Source organism: Onychostruthus taczanowskii, unplaced genomic scaffold (assembly GCF_017590055.1).
Source record: "Onychostruthus taczanowskii isolate IOZ18803 unplaced genomic scaffold, ASM1759005v1 scaffold141, whole genome shotgun sequence".
Lineage (NCBI taxonomy): Eukaryota > Metazoa > Chordata > Aves > Passeriformes > Passeridae > Onychostruthus > Onychostruthus taczanowskii.
This window is the reverse complement of record NW_024498585.1, coordinates 67,764-84,947: the sequence shown is the minus strand read 5'-3', so window position 1 is coordinate 84,947 and position 17,184 is coordinate 67,764. Positions and strand designations below refer to the sequence as shown.

Genomic DNA, 17,184 nt, shown 5'->3' with positions numbered 1-17,184 from the left:
TCGTCTTAACAAAGTGGAACTTTTATTTGTTTTAGGATTTAACAGTTCTTGAAGCCACACAGCCACCCAGTGTGACATTAGAAGATGTTTCTGCAGATTCTGAGATGAACTCAAATACAAGACAGTGTTTCCAAGAAAAGTCCTCAGAAGCAGAAAGCAATGAAAGTGAAAAGGGATTGTCAGATGTCTCCAAACAGGTTTCAGATTCTAGTACAGGGTAAGGTTATTTCACTTCAGTTGAGACAAGGAATGGTTCAAAGCTATCAGTATCTTTATGTATTATACTATATTACATTCAACTCTGCCATTACAAACAAGTTTTAATCAAGACAATGCTAGACTTCAAGTAACAATGCCCCAAGATCTTGAAAGCATTAAAATTATATGCTCTTGGTTGTTAATTTGATCTTTGGACTATTGGCCTAGTTTTAAAAAAAATGCACTTTTCTAATGTTCAGTCCCTGTGATTGTCTTCTCCGTGGTGGTTTCCACTGTGCATTTTAGTGTGCTTATATAGATCCTTAAGTACAGAGTCTGGTTTCTAATTAAAGCGCCTCTTAAAAAAAATAAGTCAACCACAGGTATTCTGTAAGTCTTTTAAACATGATTAGAGGAAGGTATTTGTGAAATGTATGTATCTCAGTAAAATGTCTCAACTTGTCTTCCAGGTCTCAAGTGGAAGTGGCGGTTAACTTCTTTGCTTTCCTATTTATAAGATACAGAGACATTTAGTGGTGATTTTATATTGGATCTTTTTGATGTCACTAATGTTATTGTTCTGAGAGCTGTATACAAGTATGCCATATTGTCCCATGCCTTTGATTGTTCTTTTGCTTGTTTTTGCAGGGAATCTCGTCCTCAGAAGGAAGAGGAGAAAACTGTCGTATCATCAGCTTGGCTACTGAGGACGCGATTCCAGAGACCAAAGCCAAATTTAAGAGCAGCTAGTAGAAAGGAAGTTCTGGATGTAAATAATAAAGGTGCATCACAGAAAGATAGCAACAAGGAAGAAAGTTTGACACAGTGTGGTAGTCAATGTAGCATCCCTCCTGACACAGATGTAAGGCTTTTGTTTTTTTCCTTTAGTTATATGTGAGCTTTTCATTTTGTGAAATGAAGTACTGATGATTTTAAAAAATACTGAGTTAGCTTTTTGAAACATTTTTTTCACAAGCTTAAATTTTCTACCTTAAAACTTGTGTACTTTTAATTTGGTCATATGTGAGGAGAAGAAGATGACTCACATATGATGATATGATGAATCTCCTGTACATGTCCCGATGTCTTTCTGACCCAAAGTGGCATTATAGAGATGACAGGGAAGAAAAAAAAAGTATTAATAGAAGATGGCACAGATTTCAGGCTTTTTTGTCGTAAACAAAAAGGTGTGTATTTGTCCTGGAAAGACGGAGAAATCATTAGTGAGCAGTTTGTAGGAGAGTGCAAAAAACTCTGAATTTTTCAGAGAGTGGTGAGTACTAAACTTCATAGACATCATAGTCTCCTTTTGGTTTATTATTACAGCTTTTTCTGGTTCTTGTGTTTACATTTTTCAGAAAGCAGGAAAATGTGAAGTCTTAAATGCACTAGAATCCTTGGGAAAGGAGAAGTCACTTAGCTCTCAGGAAGTTTCTGAGAGGCCAAGTTGTAAGTCACCAAAAACATTTCCAAGATCAGAGGATGGTGAACTGGAGTTCTGCCTATTTGAAATTAGCCAAGATGACATTTCTACTACTATTGCTGGGTAAGGGCTCATCTACTTTTCATCCTTGACTGTAACAATGAAAGAATTTTACAAGGAAATCATTGTGCCAGTGGATTGCCATCTGGCAAAAATAGTCTAATGAAAATACTGCACAAAATTTCCATTGTCATAGTTCAACACAAGTAATACTACAATTTCAGTAGCTTCTATGCTAAGCATGACATTAATGAGCATTCGCTTTATAACTGTTTAATCATCTGAAAGAATGGATTAATTTCATTTAAGCAGGGAAATACTTACTTTGCTTATCAGAGAAACCATGTGAAAATTGCTTTGGTAGCAACAAATAGTCAGTAAGTCAATACCTTCAGTGAGTTAGTTAGTTCTGTTGTTGGAAGTAATTAGGAGACCGGTACTTCAAAATCTTCTCTGGAACAATTTGTTGTTTGTAATTTAAACTCAGCTGAACTTTTAGTTCACAAGATTTCTTCTCAAAACTCAGTGGTTTTTGCATGTAATACTAATGGACCTGTGTTTGTGTTTGTACTAAGTTTTGGATGATTTTTTTCTGTCTTAACTTTGCATTGATGACGCAAACAGCACTCAAGAAGAATGTCAATATGCACCTCTTCCACCTGTTCAGCTGGCATGGAACAAGAGATACAAGCCAAACTTGGTAACAACTGTTGGAAAGGAGTTACAAATATCAGAAAATGAGAGCAAGAAAATGCCTGAAGCAGAGCAAAAAGATGAGTTTGACAATACTGTCATGGTAAGCTTTAATAAGAGCAAGGCTTTGCCTTCAAAGTTGGTTTGAAGTGCATGTTCACTTTTATGAAGTGAAGTGAAAACACTGAAGTTGCATTGCCTGAAGCTGAGACAATATATTAAATTTTAAAATTTCCAAACCCTGGTAAGCTGAGGTAATGTAGGTATGAAATCAGTGAGGTCTACAACTTGAAGTATTAAGTATTTTTTTTTACAAAGGATCTACTTTTGATTGAAATGCAGGATAGGAAAAAATTATGCACATTTATACAAACTAGAATCAAAATGCATAAGAATTACCTTTTTTTTCTCATTTCATCTTTCCTGTTTGGATGAATCAAGTCTGTGTTGAGCAATCTAGTATAAGGTCTCAAGCAAAGGCCGAGGACAGCTATTTTTATGAAAAAAGGGTTTTTTTAAATTTGATAACTTTAACTGGCTTCATGAGTACCTGATACTCCTCTATTTCGTACAAGTAAATGACACTGTGTATCCCCACAGACACTTTACTAGGGACTTGAAAAGATGTGGAAATCCTCAAAAGTAATTTACAGTGTGATGTGTTCTCTGTAACTGTTTTGTGGGTTGCACATGAATCATGTCATGGATGTAGGGTTATCTGTGTAGACTTGCCTTGGATTTGAAATACGGCTAAAATTTGCAAGAGTGACTGATGTTTTGGAGTGGTGTTATAGCTGGTTTTGTTCTTGAGCCTATGAGAAGTACTTGTGTCCTGCATTCATCTCTCATCTCCCATCAGTGCCACAGTTGGCTCACCCCTAGTTGAGATAATTCCTTGTGGTTCAGCTTTGGCTTCTTTTGACCTGTGGCCTGTGAACCGTGCACATGCATCTGCTCTGTACTGGGCAAATCTGTAGAACCAGAGCAGGTCTGATGCTCTTCTTTACTAATCAAGCTGTCACAGGCCTGAAGTGTTGAAAGATATGTTTGAGGGGCTTCTTTGTGGAACCAGTGTGGCAAATACAGACATAAAGCTTATTAGGCCTTCTGGATCTTGAGGCTATGTTATTGTGGCTTGGGTATGTCTGTGCTGCCCTCTGCTGTGTCCAGTTTTCAAAGGTTTTCCATTTGCTGAAGTATCTTGTTCCACAGTGCTCCATGTATTAGGGAATTGATTGAATGCTAAATAGACAAGAGTTTCCCATAATGCTTGGGTGCACATAGTATTTAAGAACTTAACTCTAGTTATCCCAGGAGTATGCAGATTTCTGTTTCTTTTTGGGTATAAATTTAATTATGATAACATGATTCTTTCTTTTTGGGTATAAATTGAATTATGATAACATGATTATTACCTTTACTCCAATTGGGAAAATAGCATAGTTTCTATTTTTGTATTTTCTGTTTTAGAAACTCACATACTTTTATTTTTCTTCATGCTTCTTTTACTTTCAGTTAAAGGGTGAAAATGAAGTTGTATTGTGTCAAGCAGATGTATTGAGCAAAGAGGAACAGGAACAGCAAGAGGTGCCTCAGGTCCTCTCTATTTCTGAAACCTTATTGTCTGAACAAAGCAGGTGAGGTTTGAGTTTAGCAGAATAGCATTTGAAAAGCTTTTGTCTGTCATAATGAGACACCTTTTCAAATGTCAATTCTTCTGTTCCTTGTCTTTTGTCATCCTACAGTCTTAAATTTTCAGTGCCTACAAACAGCTTCTTCCAGTGTTTTCAGAGCACATTTTTTTTAGCTGCACTCTTTGTCATAATTTATCTGGTACCTACTTGATTTGTATGAGCTCATAGGTCTACTTGGTCTGTATTTGCTTAAGTAGCAATCACACGTATAAGATATGTAACAGAAATTTTGCAAAATGTTAGAGACTTGACTTTCATTTGTCCATCCATGTGCTCTTCTATTTTACTGCCACTCTTGTTAAAATAAGATCTTAAGTATGTGTTAAAGTGTTTATACTTTGATGTTGGTATGGTTAGCAACTCAAATAGTTTTTTATGTTAAGAATGCCTTGACAAAGACATTTTGATATTTCTGCTCCAAGGTTAACCATGAATGAGAAATATATTTGAAAATATAATTTTATTAATCTTAAACAAAGCAGTCTCTTGTGTAAGTGTTAATTCAAAACTTGACTGCAGAAGTGCTTTTTTTCCTCTCCCAACCAAAGTCAAGTGTGTATTTTCTGTTTTTGTTTGTTTGCTTTAAATTCACCAGTACTGAAAAACTTACCTCCCAAGAAGGCAAGCTGAGTGCTCTGAAACCAGGACAACTCGTAAGGATTGAGTCTCCAAGAGCTAGACCAAACCTAGAAAGAACATACAGCAAAAAAGGATCTCCAGTAGTACAAAAACTTGATGCCCCAGATGAAGAAGAAATGAATCATGGAGAGAATCTGCCTGTGGTAGAAGAATCTGAAAACCTTTTCTCCTCAAAAGTGAGATTCTATTTCTGACTACACTTACTCATGCTTGGTTCCACACTAGCTTTTTTTTAAGGCATCTAAATAAGCTGTTGTAAATGCATTAGTTAATTTCAGCCTAGTAAGAATTCCTGTTCAGTATTTGCATGCTATTACAGGGTTTTCCAAAATTCTGCCAGTGACACGTTGATAAGACATACAGAGACTTCACTTGAATTTTGACATTTCAGTCATATTCATGATACATGAATAGTTACCTGCATGTTGTATTTCTGTTGCTGGGTTTCTCCCGAGCTCCTTGATTGCTTCTCATAAAGGACTATATTGGTTTTAGTATCTGTTTTTATTAGCTAAATGCCTTCCTAGAGGAGCAAAGAGCAGTGATGGTGCCATAAACTACTTGTAAGTTTTTAAATGAAGTTTCATCTCAGGTTAGCAACATGATCATAATTTGCAATACTTTATTTTACAGGCGATACATTTTGTTACAATAATAAATAAAATATTTTATATACTTTGCTAATATTGTTGTTTTTTTTTTTTCTCAAATCCAAGGATGACATGAGGGAATTGTTGCTTGTGGGAAATTTGGCCGATAATGACAGTCTAGACATAAATTCAAGAAGCATGACATCAGGAACACTTTGTTCTTCTAAAAAATCACCAAATTACAACAGCAAAAGAGAGCAAGAAGAATGTCTATCTGCAGATGCTATAGGAGGCATTCAGGATACCACAGAAAGGTAAATTACCTGTTTCCAAAGTAAAAAATCTTTCATTTTGGTTTCAGCTGGGGTAGAGTTGATTTTCTTCTTAGTAGCTGGTACAGTGCTGCATTTTGGATTCAATATGAGAGTAATATTGGTAACACACTGACATTTTAGTTGTTGTTGAGCAGTGCTTACCCTAAGTTGAGAACTTTTCAGTGTCTCATGGTCTACCAGTGAGCAGGTGCATAAGCAGCTGAGAGGGAACACATCCAGAACAGCTGGTGTGAACTGGCCAAAAGGATATTGCATACCATGGAATATCATGCTCACTCCATAAACTGGAGGGACCTGGCCAGGAGCTGCTGAACACTTCTTGGGGATGGGCTGGGTGTCAGTCAGAAAGCAGTGAGCAGTTGTGCATCACTTGTTTCCTTGTGTTTTATTACCCTCTGTCTGTGTGTCTGCCTCTCCTTTTCATTATTTTATATTTTATTTTGTTATGATTATTAAACTGTTCATCTCTAAACCACAAGGTTTAACTTTTCTTTCCAATTCTCCTCCTCCCTGGGGTTTGGGGACTGACTGACTTCATGGCACTTACTTGTCTGCTGTGGTTAAGCTGCGACAGTACTTTAAAAATTTTGTGCATTTGTCCAGTTATTTTTATACAGCACTTGATTTTGGAAGCACAGGCTCTGTACTAGTTGTTATCTACTATGTGCTGTGCAAGTCACTAGGTGGCGTTCTTAAGTAATAGAACAGTTTTTAACAGGATTAGGGTTTTTTTCCAAGGCTGTTTTCCTTTTTAGAAGGTAGTTCATGGGTGAGAGTAGAAGCAAGTAATCAGGGTTTAGCTGTCAGAATTGCTCACTAATAAATGCTTATAACTGAGAACTGACAAGAAGACAGCAAGCTCACTTTATGTTTCTGTAATATATATTCTGAGTCTCTTCAATTTTTCTTTCCAGTAGTAGAACTCCTGTGATGATGCTTGTAATGTATGTGTAGTATGAGGCAGATAGTGCCACTTACATGCAACAGCTCTGGGTTATGTTATAAGCTACTTTTTGCTCTGTCTTTACTTACACAGAGCAGCCCCAAATTATTTTAAAATTTTGCTGTTTTCTGGAATTAACTTCTGGTTTGCATCTGTACCTAAAACTCACTAAAATCTCTTCCATAAATTATGCTAAAATCATGTCCCAGAGTCTTTGTGCTGACAAGACAAGGGCCTTACTTGACAATCTTCTTGTCTTCTATGATAGTGGACTTTCACAGACTCACAGAGTGGTTGAGGGTGGAAGGGTCTGCTAGAAGTCTTCTGGTCCAACCCCCCAGTCAAGGCACCTGGAGCTGGTGGCCCAATAGTGTGTCGAGACAGCTGCTCAATCTTGCCAAGGATAGAGTCTCCACAGTCTCTCTGGGCAGCCGGTGCCAGTGCTTGCTAACCCTCCCAGTGAAACAGGATTTCCTGGTGCTCAGAAGGAACCTCCTGTCCTGCACTGTTTGCCCATTGTCTCTTGTCCCGTCACAGGGCACCCCGGAAAGAACCTGGCCCTGTCCTGTCTGCAGCCTCCCCTTAGGGTTTTGTGGAACTGCTGAAGAGGGATCTCTTCAGATCCTTCAGAGAAGGCTCCCCCTGAGCCTCCTCTCCAGGTTGAACAGTTCCTGCTCCTTCAGCTTTTTGTCTTGGCAGAGATGCTTCCAGCCCCTTAGCATCTGTATGACCCTTTGAGGGGCTGTCTCCAGTGTGTCCAGGTCTCTCCTGCCAGGGAGCCCGGAACTGGTTCAGTCCTCCAGGCGCAGCTTCATCAGTGCTGAACAAGGGGCACGGATCACCTCCCTTGGCCTGCTGGCAACACTGCTCCCGCTGCAGCCCAGGCCACCATCAACTGTTTGTGCAGCCACAGCACTTTCCTGGTTCATGTTCAACCCAGAGACCACCAGGACGGCCGGGTTCTTTTCTGCAAAGCTGCTTTCCATCTGGGTGGTTTGCAGCATGTGCTGGTGCTTTGGGCTGCTCTTCCTCTGGTGCAGGACTTTGCATCTCCTCATGCCGAACATCCTGAGGCTCCCATAGCCCACTTCTCCAGCCTCTCCAGGTCCCTCTGGAGGCCAGTATAACCTTTGCATGCCTTGTCCTTGGGAAGCAATTCCTTCTAGATCTGTCTAATCTGTAAACTTGATGAGGTTACACTCTGCTCCATCATCCAGATTATTTTGTGGAGATACTTTACAGGACTCAATACAGTATTAACCCGTGGGGTACAGTGTTGGTTGGTCTCCAGCTGGACTTTGTGTCATTGATCACAAACCTCAGAACCTGACAATCAGTTTTTAATGGACTTTCAGTCCATACTTGATGAGCTCAGTTATCAGCATGTTAGAAGAGACAGTGTTCTACAGTGTTACAAGACTTACTGGAGTCCAGGTAGACACTATTTACTGCTCTCCCTTCATTTATCGATCTGGTCATTTCATTGAAAGATGTTATCAAGTTGATTAAGCATAACTTCCCCACTAGTAATCCATGCTTACCAAGTTAGTTTTTCATGTGTCTGGAAGCAGTTTCCAGATTTAGTTGTTCCATCACTTTCCCAGGGACTGAGACGAGGCTGACGAAATTGTATTCTTCTTGATTACTCTTAGTCCCCTTTTCTCAAACCATGACTTTAGAAGGCCAAGATTTCTGTTTTACCAATCTGAACGTGTTTGAACCAGTATAAGAATTGCATCCTTTTTGAAAGTAGTAGAACCTTGAGCACTGGGATTAGTGAATGTAGTGTTCCTCTGGCTGCTTAATTTTGGAGACCTGTGTTGGTATAGCAGATGCTTTCCAGTCTATCTGACTTAATGTTCTTTTCTTTCTTAAGGTCTTTCCCAAAACTAATCAGGAATGTTCAGTGCTGCAGACGAATTATCTCCCTTATGCAGTGTTTATTTTTCTTCTTTTATGGTTTTTTTTTACATGTAGCCAACTAAGCAAATAAAAATTCGAAACACAAGTTCATTTCGAATTATTAAATATCTGATAGTAAGCCAAGGTTGTAGAGTGTACTTTGTGGTTCTTCAGAAGTAAAAGTTGAAACATATTTTTGTAGGTCCAATGATAAATTAAGTTCTGGAGAAGAAAGTGAACAGAGAGGAGGGGAACCCCATTGGAACCTGAGGCCAGACCTAATGAGACTTACTGGGAAAACAGATTATCCTGAAGAGTGTGGAAACAGGGAAGAGGACAATACTGAGAGAAATGAAGAAGAGTTTTTGGTGTTGTTAAAAACAGGTGTATCAGGGGTAAGTGCTGATCATGTATTTTGAGCCAGTTATACCTCGATTCTTTTGCCCAAGTTTTTAGAAGGATAGGTGGCACAGAAATCCAGTATGTGGCTGGAAAATGTTAATGTGATTATTTGATTTTTTTAAAAATTCACTATTGGAAACTATGCTGAATAAATGGAATTAGAATTTAAAAAAATTCTAATTTTTTAAAAAAATTAGAAAAAAACCTGTGGAAATACCTAATATACACTGTTGTCTTAAGTTTGATGGTTTATGTGATCAGAAATTTGCATTATAATAAATACATGCTTATGCTGTTGAAAAATAATTTACTGTTTTGTTATTCATTGAACAATGGAAATTAAGGCAGTTACCTTAACCTCAGATATTACCTTAAATCTGTTATTATACTTAGAAATTAAAATGAGTGCGAACAAAGTTCAGACCTTCTTAAATTTGCTCAGCAGGCCTAACTTAGCCCAGACTAGTTCCAACTCTGTCTAAAGCTGTGATAACTGAGTCAACTTTGTCTGGTGTTCCCTATTTTTTATATGGATCACTAAACTTCTAGTTAACATATTCTTTTAGCCAAGTATCCATTGTTGACAGAACTGTGGTTGCTGATGTTTGTCTACATATATGTTGAATAATATTTAAATGCTTTTATATAGAGTATGATAGCTTTTTTCCCTATCTTGTTCCCAAGGTAGAAAAAAATTTTCATTCCTGCAAATTGTTCTTTAAATTAATAGGTAATTTTAGAAAATTATTCATCTTTCCAGCTTCTAAAGAATTGTTCCTCTTGATAAATTGTGCATGGTGTTGGTCTATTAACTACCAGCAGCACTGGGAATTCAGGTATCATAGATAACACCAGTTAATAACACCTCTGCTATAGAACCCAAAATTAAAGACAGTGAGGAAGAGTATGCTAAGTTATCAGAGATGACAGCTGGGCACATTCTCAAGATCCTCAAACTAAGTTCTTTAAGTCACCAAAACCATTTACAAATGTTTGGCATTTAATACGGTAATAATAATCTCCTCTGTTCAGGAAAACTTCAGTAATACAGTGGAAGCTGGATCCTTCTCAGAAGCTACAAGGAAACACAGTTTTGCGGAGAATGTTGAAGAAACATGTTGCAAGAGAATTAGGCAGGACACCACACTCCAGTCTCCAGAGATATTGTCAGAGAGTGAGAGACACGTAGAACAAGATAAAGATTCTCAGCTTTCTACCTCACAGGAAAAGCATTCAGGAAATCTCACGAGGTAAAACAACTGTTTTGCTTTATAAACCAAACTCAGTTGATTGAGAGTTATTGACTATAGGTCTGCCGTGAGTAATGTGAGTGCATACAGCATGTCAGCTTTTGTGTCTTCCATCTGAACTTAGCAGATGTTCCTTTGTCTCTTACTCTGCCTGTATTCTCATAAAATGAACACAGCCAGCACTCTCACCAAGCTATCTCATGGTTTCAACAGAAATTCCTGATTTTATAGGGGAGGACATGAGAGTACCCATTTTTGGGGGCACAGGGATTGTGGGATTAACCTGAAGAGAAACTTTGTGCTGGTAGTGTCCTCTGGTACCATTAGCTTCCACTGTCCACCAGTTTACCAAGGAGGATATTTTGGGGGGAAAGTTTGTAATTGCTTTTGGTACTCAGAGTGGTTGTGCCCATGATTTTGAAGAAGGAATCTATAGGTAACTGATTATTGAAGAGAATGTTGTCTGAGAAACCAAAGCAGGTAAGTAGTTACCACCTAACAGTTTCAATTTGTAAACAATAGTCTGATCAATTAAGGTATCATAGTTTGGGGCTTCTAGTCTAGCTTTAGCAAACAACAACTGGAAGTGTTCCTATGACTTAAAAAGTATGTGTCTTCCACATTCCTCAAAATTAAATGATTTCATACTTTTCTAATCAAAGAATTGTGTATCTTGTAAGTTTAATTGTGAACATTTCTAGCATTTTGAAACTGCTTAGTACGTATTTGCAGTAAGTACCTTATGTACACAGGAAGAAATTAAATTTCTGATTAAATATTTATTTGTCACTATTAAGTTAAGAAGTAAATAGTTTGCATTGTTAGTCACAATGACAACTTATTTTTTTTAATTTAGTTTATTTTGATTTGTAGTCTCCTTCTCTTTGGAAGGTCTTGGATTTCATTGTTTTTGTTCTGTACTTTAGAAGGCAGTTCAGGAGATCATCAAAACAGACAGCGCTGCCACAACATGTGTTGGAGCCAAAAACTGCTACTTCTGCCTCTGAATGTGAGGCTGATTGCAGTGAGAAGGGGAGTCAAAGGCAAGAAGCTAAACTGAGTGTTACCAGAGACAAAAGTTTGAAGACTACACAGAGAAGAAAATCTGGGAAGGAACCCAGAAGTTCGAAGATAACCTTTGTCACTCTCCGGGCTTCTCAAGAGGAGGAGGAGGATGAGGAGGCAGATGACTTTGAGCTTGATGATGAAGATGAATGCTTTGCATCAGAGGAAGTAAACAAGGCTCCAGTGTTTGTTCCTATAGGTCTTCGATCTCCAAAACCAATTCCTATGCAGATACAGGAAACCGTGGAGGAGGTATTGTGTAGCTGGGTTCTGCAAATGTAATTTTATTCTGATTGTTTGAAAAGATTTTATTCTAATTGTATCTCTGGGTATTTGGGTTTTATCCGAGTTCAAGGTAAGAATGGTGTTGAGAGTAGCAGGGATGTTACTTGGCACATACATTTGGTTTTGAACTTAAAACTGCATAAGCCTAAAATCCAGTTATGTAATTATGTTTGCAAGCTGTATATAGGTCTGCAGGGAACTCAGCAATTTGTTTATTGGGATTGAATATAGGCCCAGACTTGATGCTCATCCATGTGTTTTGGGGCCCAAGATGGGTCAAATGGAGCACTTCAATTTCATATTTGAATGTTAGGAAATGAGGGTATGAGGAAAATGTTTCTGTATGTCATGTCCCCCTTGCCAAGAAACTTTTAACTGTCAGCAGTTAAAACCTGACCTGAAGCCAGACACACACATCTGCTTGCTTACTCCCTTTTCCTGTGGGACAAGGAGAAATTAGGAGGGCAAGATTTCTCTGTTGATATAAAGACAGTTATATACATGAAGGAAAAGCTGCATGTAAATGAAAAGCAAAATAAGGAATTTGTTTGCTGCTTTCCACTTCTTGGAAATCAGGGCCTCAGTCTGTGTAAGAGTAAGTTGGGAAGACAAATGCCCTAATCACAAATGCCTTCCTCTTCTCCCACCTTGCCCTGGGCTTTTATTGCTGAGTGTGTCATGACAGGATACAGAATTCCCTGTTGATCAGCTGGGGTCAGCTGTGCTAGCAGTGTACTCTCCTGACCTCTTGCTTACCCCTGACCTCCTTGCTGGGTAAAAGAATAGGAATAAAGCTTTGACATGATGCAGGAATAGCAAAAACACTGGTGTGTTACCAACTGTGTTGTAATTAAAAATCTAAAAGACAGCATTATGTGGGCTGGTATGAAGAACATTAACTTCATCCCAGTTATGGCCAGTACAATCTTCATCCTTTATTTCATACCATTTGTATCATGCTTAGGTCTTACACTATCCAGTAGAAGACATTTTTCTATTATTTTCCCCATGATCACTATTTTCCTTTCACTTCAGTGCTATTTGCTTTCTAGTGGTTTTTTGCATACCACTACTGTAGTCCTCTTCCTCTCTTTGTCCATTGAAATCCTGCTTTTTATTGTCACCTGAATGAATCACGCTGTTTCTTTCTCCGTGTGAAACAGCAGAATAATTTAATGTTCAGTCAAAACACAGAGGGATTTCTAGAACGATAATTGGCAGCAAAGTTGCTGTATGGAAACTGTTGCTGAATCCTTGATTTCAGAGATGTGGAATGTATATAATTTGTGGGGATTACAATCAAGTTGCCTAGTTTAACGCTTAGGAGACACGAGTATTAGTGAGGAATGTGGTTAGATACCCAAGGACCTAGTTGTTGTAAAATTTAAATAGGTCAGTCGAAAGTCTGTAAAGTGCAAGTCTTTGAGAGCAACCCAGATGGAGCAGTGTTTTCTGTAAGAACTTCCCTGGAAATATCATCGACTTCCTGTAAAATTTCAAGTCCTCATTTCTGAAAATGTCAAATGTCTGAAGTTCTCAGTGAAAACACATTGCTGAGGAAGAAAAAAAATAGGTGAAATAGTGAGTGGGTATGTTCCTGTGTGTCAGCATATTGATTCCCTATCTTGCTTTGGAAATAAGTCTGTACTGTTTTTCCATCCTGAAGACGTGAAAGGCAGAAAAAGAGTAAAACTAAGAAAATCCATTTGAGGTAAACAGTCACTATAAAAGATCTCAGCTGCATAACTTAGTTCAGTGGAGAAGTGAGTGACTAGAAGCAAGGCCGTAGGTTGTCTGATGCTTCCACTTAGCTACAGGTAGTGGTACTTGTTCTGCCTTCTGTTCATACCACTGCTTCCTTCTCAAATCAGAAGGTATGATTTTTGCAGAGGATTTCTCTAGATGCTGAACATCTGTTAAATATGTGAGGTTTATAAAAATTTGCATTTGACAGATTTTCTTTTGCATTTGATGAACTGAAATACTTGTAATTACTTTTACAGCTGGAAATATCTGTGAATATACCAGATGTGCAGGTGGCTACTGATGCTGAAAGTCTTACTTGTGCTTCTATCCAACCAGTAGTACAGAGGGAAGGAGAAAGCACCTCAACAGCTGTAAGAATGTCTTTTGTTTGTTTCATTGGTCATACAAGGCTATTTCAGCAGTCTCTTGTTGCTGGGTCTGAATGTAACTGTATAGCTTATTAGATTGGTACCTGTCCCACACAGATGTGAGGCATACCTGTGGGAAAACTGTGTTAGTAAATATTGTAAGCCTTAAAACCAGGGTAACTTGTGGGCACAGAATTTATATGTAAGCATTAAATAAAAATTACGGGGTCATTTTATATAGAACTTTGATATTGTTTTTCTTTGTATTTAAGGAAACAATCATACATGAAAATCCAGATGTGGACAAAGGTAGATATGAAACAATCTTGCTCATGTATTTCCTGTTAACTTGCTACCAATATACATATTTTCCCCCTTTCTTAAAATATGTTTCCAAAGGTGCCACCATCTTGGCTGACAGGCTCAGCTGTGTCCTGCAGTGGGTCAGCTGGAACTGGCTGTGTCCAGGGCAGGCCCCTGCTGCCAACACCTTGCCACCTGTATCCAGTATACCCTTAAAGGCAGTCATGTTGCTGCTCACTGTTTCAACAGTAGTTTGAATTTGCTGGATGAGAATGTCTGCTTGTCTACAAGCATTTTAATTCATAAATAAGGTCAATTAAAAAAATACGTACTTCACTGTAGTGGTAGTAGCGTCAAATTTTGAAAATGGATAAGTGGATTTCTGGTTAATGTGCTTGTGACTTTTAATGTGTGTGAACAACTTCACAGGAATTAATGATGGAAGCACTGAAGCTGCTATGACTTTACTTGCAATGGGTGATCCAAATTTCCAGTTAAAAACAAGCACTGAAGGTATGATCTGATTTATGGGACAAAGCCTTGCTCTCGTGCTTTCTGGGTCCACCTAAGGAGGGATGGAGCAGTGGCTGCAAAGTTCTTCCACATGCTGCTGCATAGCAGGAGGTCAAGAGTCTTTTATGCTTTTAGTCCTGTTGCATTGTAGCATGTAGTGAGTCCAGCCAATACAGGCTGGCTGGAAAGAGGCAGGCACCCTACTGAATACTGCCAACTGTACCACTGCTAAAAAGTTGTTTCTGTGACTTGTTTTAGAAAGCACATGTTTAAATTGATCTGGGCACATAAACTGGACAGAAGAGAGGGATCAAGCTTAAATGAGTGTAACTTTCAGTGATCTTTTCAGACTTTTAATGTGAAGCATAGCCTTTTCATCCTAACTAGCTACAACCTGAAATTACCTGGGTTTGTTACAGATTTTGCATAGCATTTATTATCTACTTCTGTTTGCTGAACGTTAGTTTTTGTGTTCTTACTACAAAAACTGTTCTCTTAGGACTGTGTTTATCTGGGATTTTAATCTGTCTTTGGAGAATACAAACTTCGTTAAATGAGGCTCGAAGTTATATAGCTTTATATCTACGCCAAACCTGAGTGTTTTAAATGAAATTTTCCATTCTGTTTATTGTTATAACCAGAACAGACACATATGTTACCTGCTCAAGATGACTTGGACATGGCTCATAGCCTGGTAATTCACGCCTACTCCAAAGAAAATAGAACTTCTAGTCAGTATTCACTTGCTTCAGATACTTCTGTCAAGGAATTGCTGCCTTCTGAGGATGGAAACAACATCAATGTAGAGCATCAAATCACTGGCACAAGAAGAGGTGTAGAGATGGATGCTACTGATACCAGGTTATATTACTACTTCATTTACTTTAGTGGGAGAGGTCTTCTGGCACTACTTACTTTTGCTAGGTTCTGTCTGGCATTTTTATTGATTTGCAAGCAGTCTTGCTTAAGTAAAGGTTTTTCCGTTTATGTAATTTAATATGTAATCTGCAAAAACTCTCGTCTGTTTCTTACTACTTTCATGAAGTGTTTGTATGTAATTTTGGGTATCTACAACTGTTTTTCTCTCATGAAATTATGTTTACCCAGGGAAGAGGGGGAGAAAAAAAATCAAAACTAATGATGTACTGGATCACTCTTAATTATCAAGCTCTTTCTTGCAAAGTTCTCTACAGCTAATCAGACCAAGGCAAATTGCTTAAGTGTTGCTGCTGTTGTGGGGATGTAGAGCAAAGATTTAGAGCAAAGGGATGGCAAGAAACCAGTTGATCTTCTATCATTATGGTTTTAGTGAATGGTCATTAATAATTTTTGCATTTGTGAATTACATGACAGCTTAGTGGGACACTTTCCCAGAGAAACATCTGCTGGTGATCATGTATTATTTGAAAGACTATTTAACTTGTTGACCGCTTGAGCAAAGTATGAGATTATGGTCTTTGAAAAATCTTAATCAAGATAATTTATTTTGCATCCAGTTTAATTGTATTATTAAACCAGAACTTAGTACCATGTCATATGTATCAGATTTCTGATCTTCTCCTATTATTCAAACATTTCAATTTTTTTTTTTTCAATTCCTTTGCATTAGAAACATACTACTTGGCAGCACACCTGCCTGTTTCAATTTGGACATGATTTTTAGTTTTTTTGTCCTACCAGGTAGTTCTGTCTTCTCTGCCAGTTGCAGCCTGCATTTCAGATCTTCATTGTCTGATCTACCCCATATCTATTATATCATCTCTTCACTAACTGTCAAAAGTTAGGGACTCTATTGATGACGTATTTCCTTTTACTTGTAGTGGCAGCTCTTTGCCTACGGTGAATAGTATGAGACTGACAGGAGGCAGACACCTGGAGCCTGAGCCAACCTCTCCAATACTGAGGTCCAATGAAAACATAATGCAGGAGATACTTAATGCAAATGTACTTGTAGAAAAACTAGAGCAAATTCAAACTGGTAAGCCTATTTCTTATCATAAGGCTCTGAAAATGGTTATTTGATAGATTCACATCTGTTTATGAAGTGAAACAAAGCTGAAAGTCTTCACTTTCCATTCATGTTCACAGATGATACATTGCCATTGTAATGAAGGGTACCCATTTGTGATACTGTTGTATACATGAGAATACTTTTCAGTATGAAATTAAATGAAATTTGAATAGCAGGTTTTTTCTGCAGGTATTAAAATACCTGGAAGGCACTTAAATTACTGGACTGCCAATTACAGAAATACAGTCAAATACAGGGTACTTGTTTTCTATTATTACTGTCTTTTCCTTCCCCATTAAAAGTAGAAGAGGAGATAGGAAAAACTGGCTTTCTATTCTTAAAGTAGTTGCAAAAAAGGTAGTCTTCAAACTCTTAATTGTCTTCATACCCCTGGCAAAATAGGAAAGGCAAGATGAGATATGTGTATGTGCCTTATTTATATAAGACACAAGTATACGTGTGCATATTAATGTATATATGTCTATATAAACATACTACAAAACTTTAATTTATACAATATTATATATAAAAAGTAATACAAATATATATATACACCCACAGACTGAAAAGACAATATTTTAATTTTTATTCTTATAAAACTTAGATCCTACAACCTTGAGGGATAATGCAGAAATGAAGAAGGTGGAACCAGAACCAGTCAGACCAGCTGCACGTGACTCTTCAGACCTTCATGACTTTGCATCTGGAAGTACAGAACTTACCAAGCAAGTAGAGAAAACTGAGAGGTAAGACAACTCATCATT

At 37.9% G+C, this 17,184-nt stretch overlaps 1 protein-coding gene across 2 annotated transcripts in view; it reads left to right on the top strand.

The window, feature by feature from the left end:
- The window catches only part of BDP1 (B double prime 1, subunit of RNA polymerase III transcription initiation factor IIIB), a 51,367-nt gene that overhangs the window by 21,132 nt on the left and 13,051 nt on the right, over positions 1 to 17,184 (top strand). For both annotated transcript variants that reach the window (XM_041398143.1, XM_041398142.1), the window contains exons 19-34: positions 36 to 217; positions 847 to 1,060; positions 1,557 to 1,744; positions 2,306 to 2,477; positions 3,890 to 4,011; positions 4,664 to 4,883; positions 5,424 to 5,611; positions 8,680 to 8,872; positions 9,912 to 10,129; positions 11,056 to 11,446; positions 13,483 to 13,596; positions 13,866 to 13,902; positions 14,326 to 14,409; positions 15,051 to 15,270; positions 16,230 to 16,387; positions 17,025 to 17,166. In XM_041398143.1, the coding sequence (XP_041254077.1) occupies positions 36 to 217; positions 847 to 1,060; positions 1,557 to 1,744; positions 2,306 to 2,477; positions 3,890 to 4,011; positions 4,664 to 4,883; positions 5,424 to 5,611; positions 8,680 to 8,872; positions 9,912 to 10,129; positions 11,056 to 11,446; positions 13,483 to 13,596; positions 13,866 to 13,902; positions 14,326 to 14,409; positions 15,051 to 15,270; positions 16,230 to 16,387; positions 17,025 to 17,166 (2,843 nt within the window). The remainder of the gene's footprint in view (positions 1 to 35; positions 218 to 846; positions 1,061 to 1,556; positions 1,745 to 2,305; positions 2,478 to 3,889; positions 4,012 to 4,663; positions 4,884 to 5,423; positions 5,612 to 8,679; positions 8,873 to 9,911; positions 10,130 to 11,055; positions 11,447 to 13,482; positions 13,597 to 13,865; positions 13,903 to 14,325; positions 14,410 to 15,050; positions 15,271 to 16,229; positions 16,388 to 17,024; positions 17,167 to 17,184) is intronic.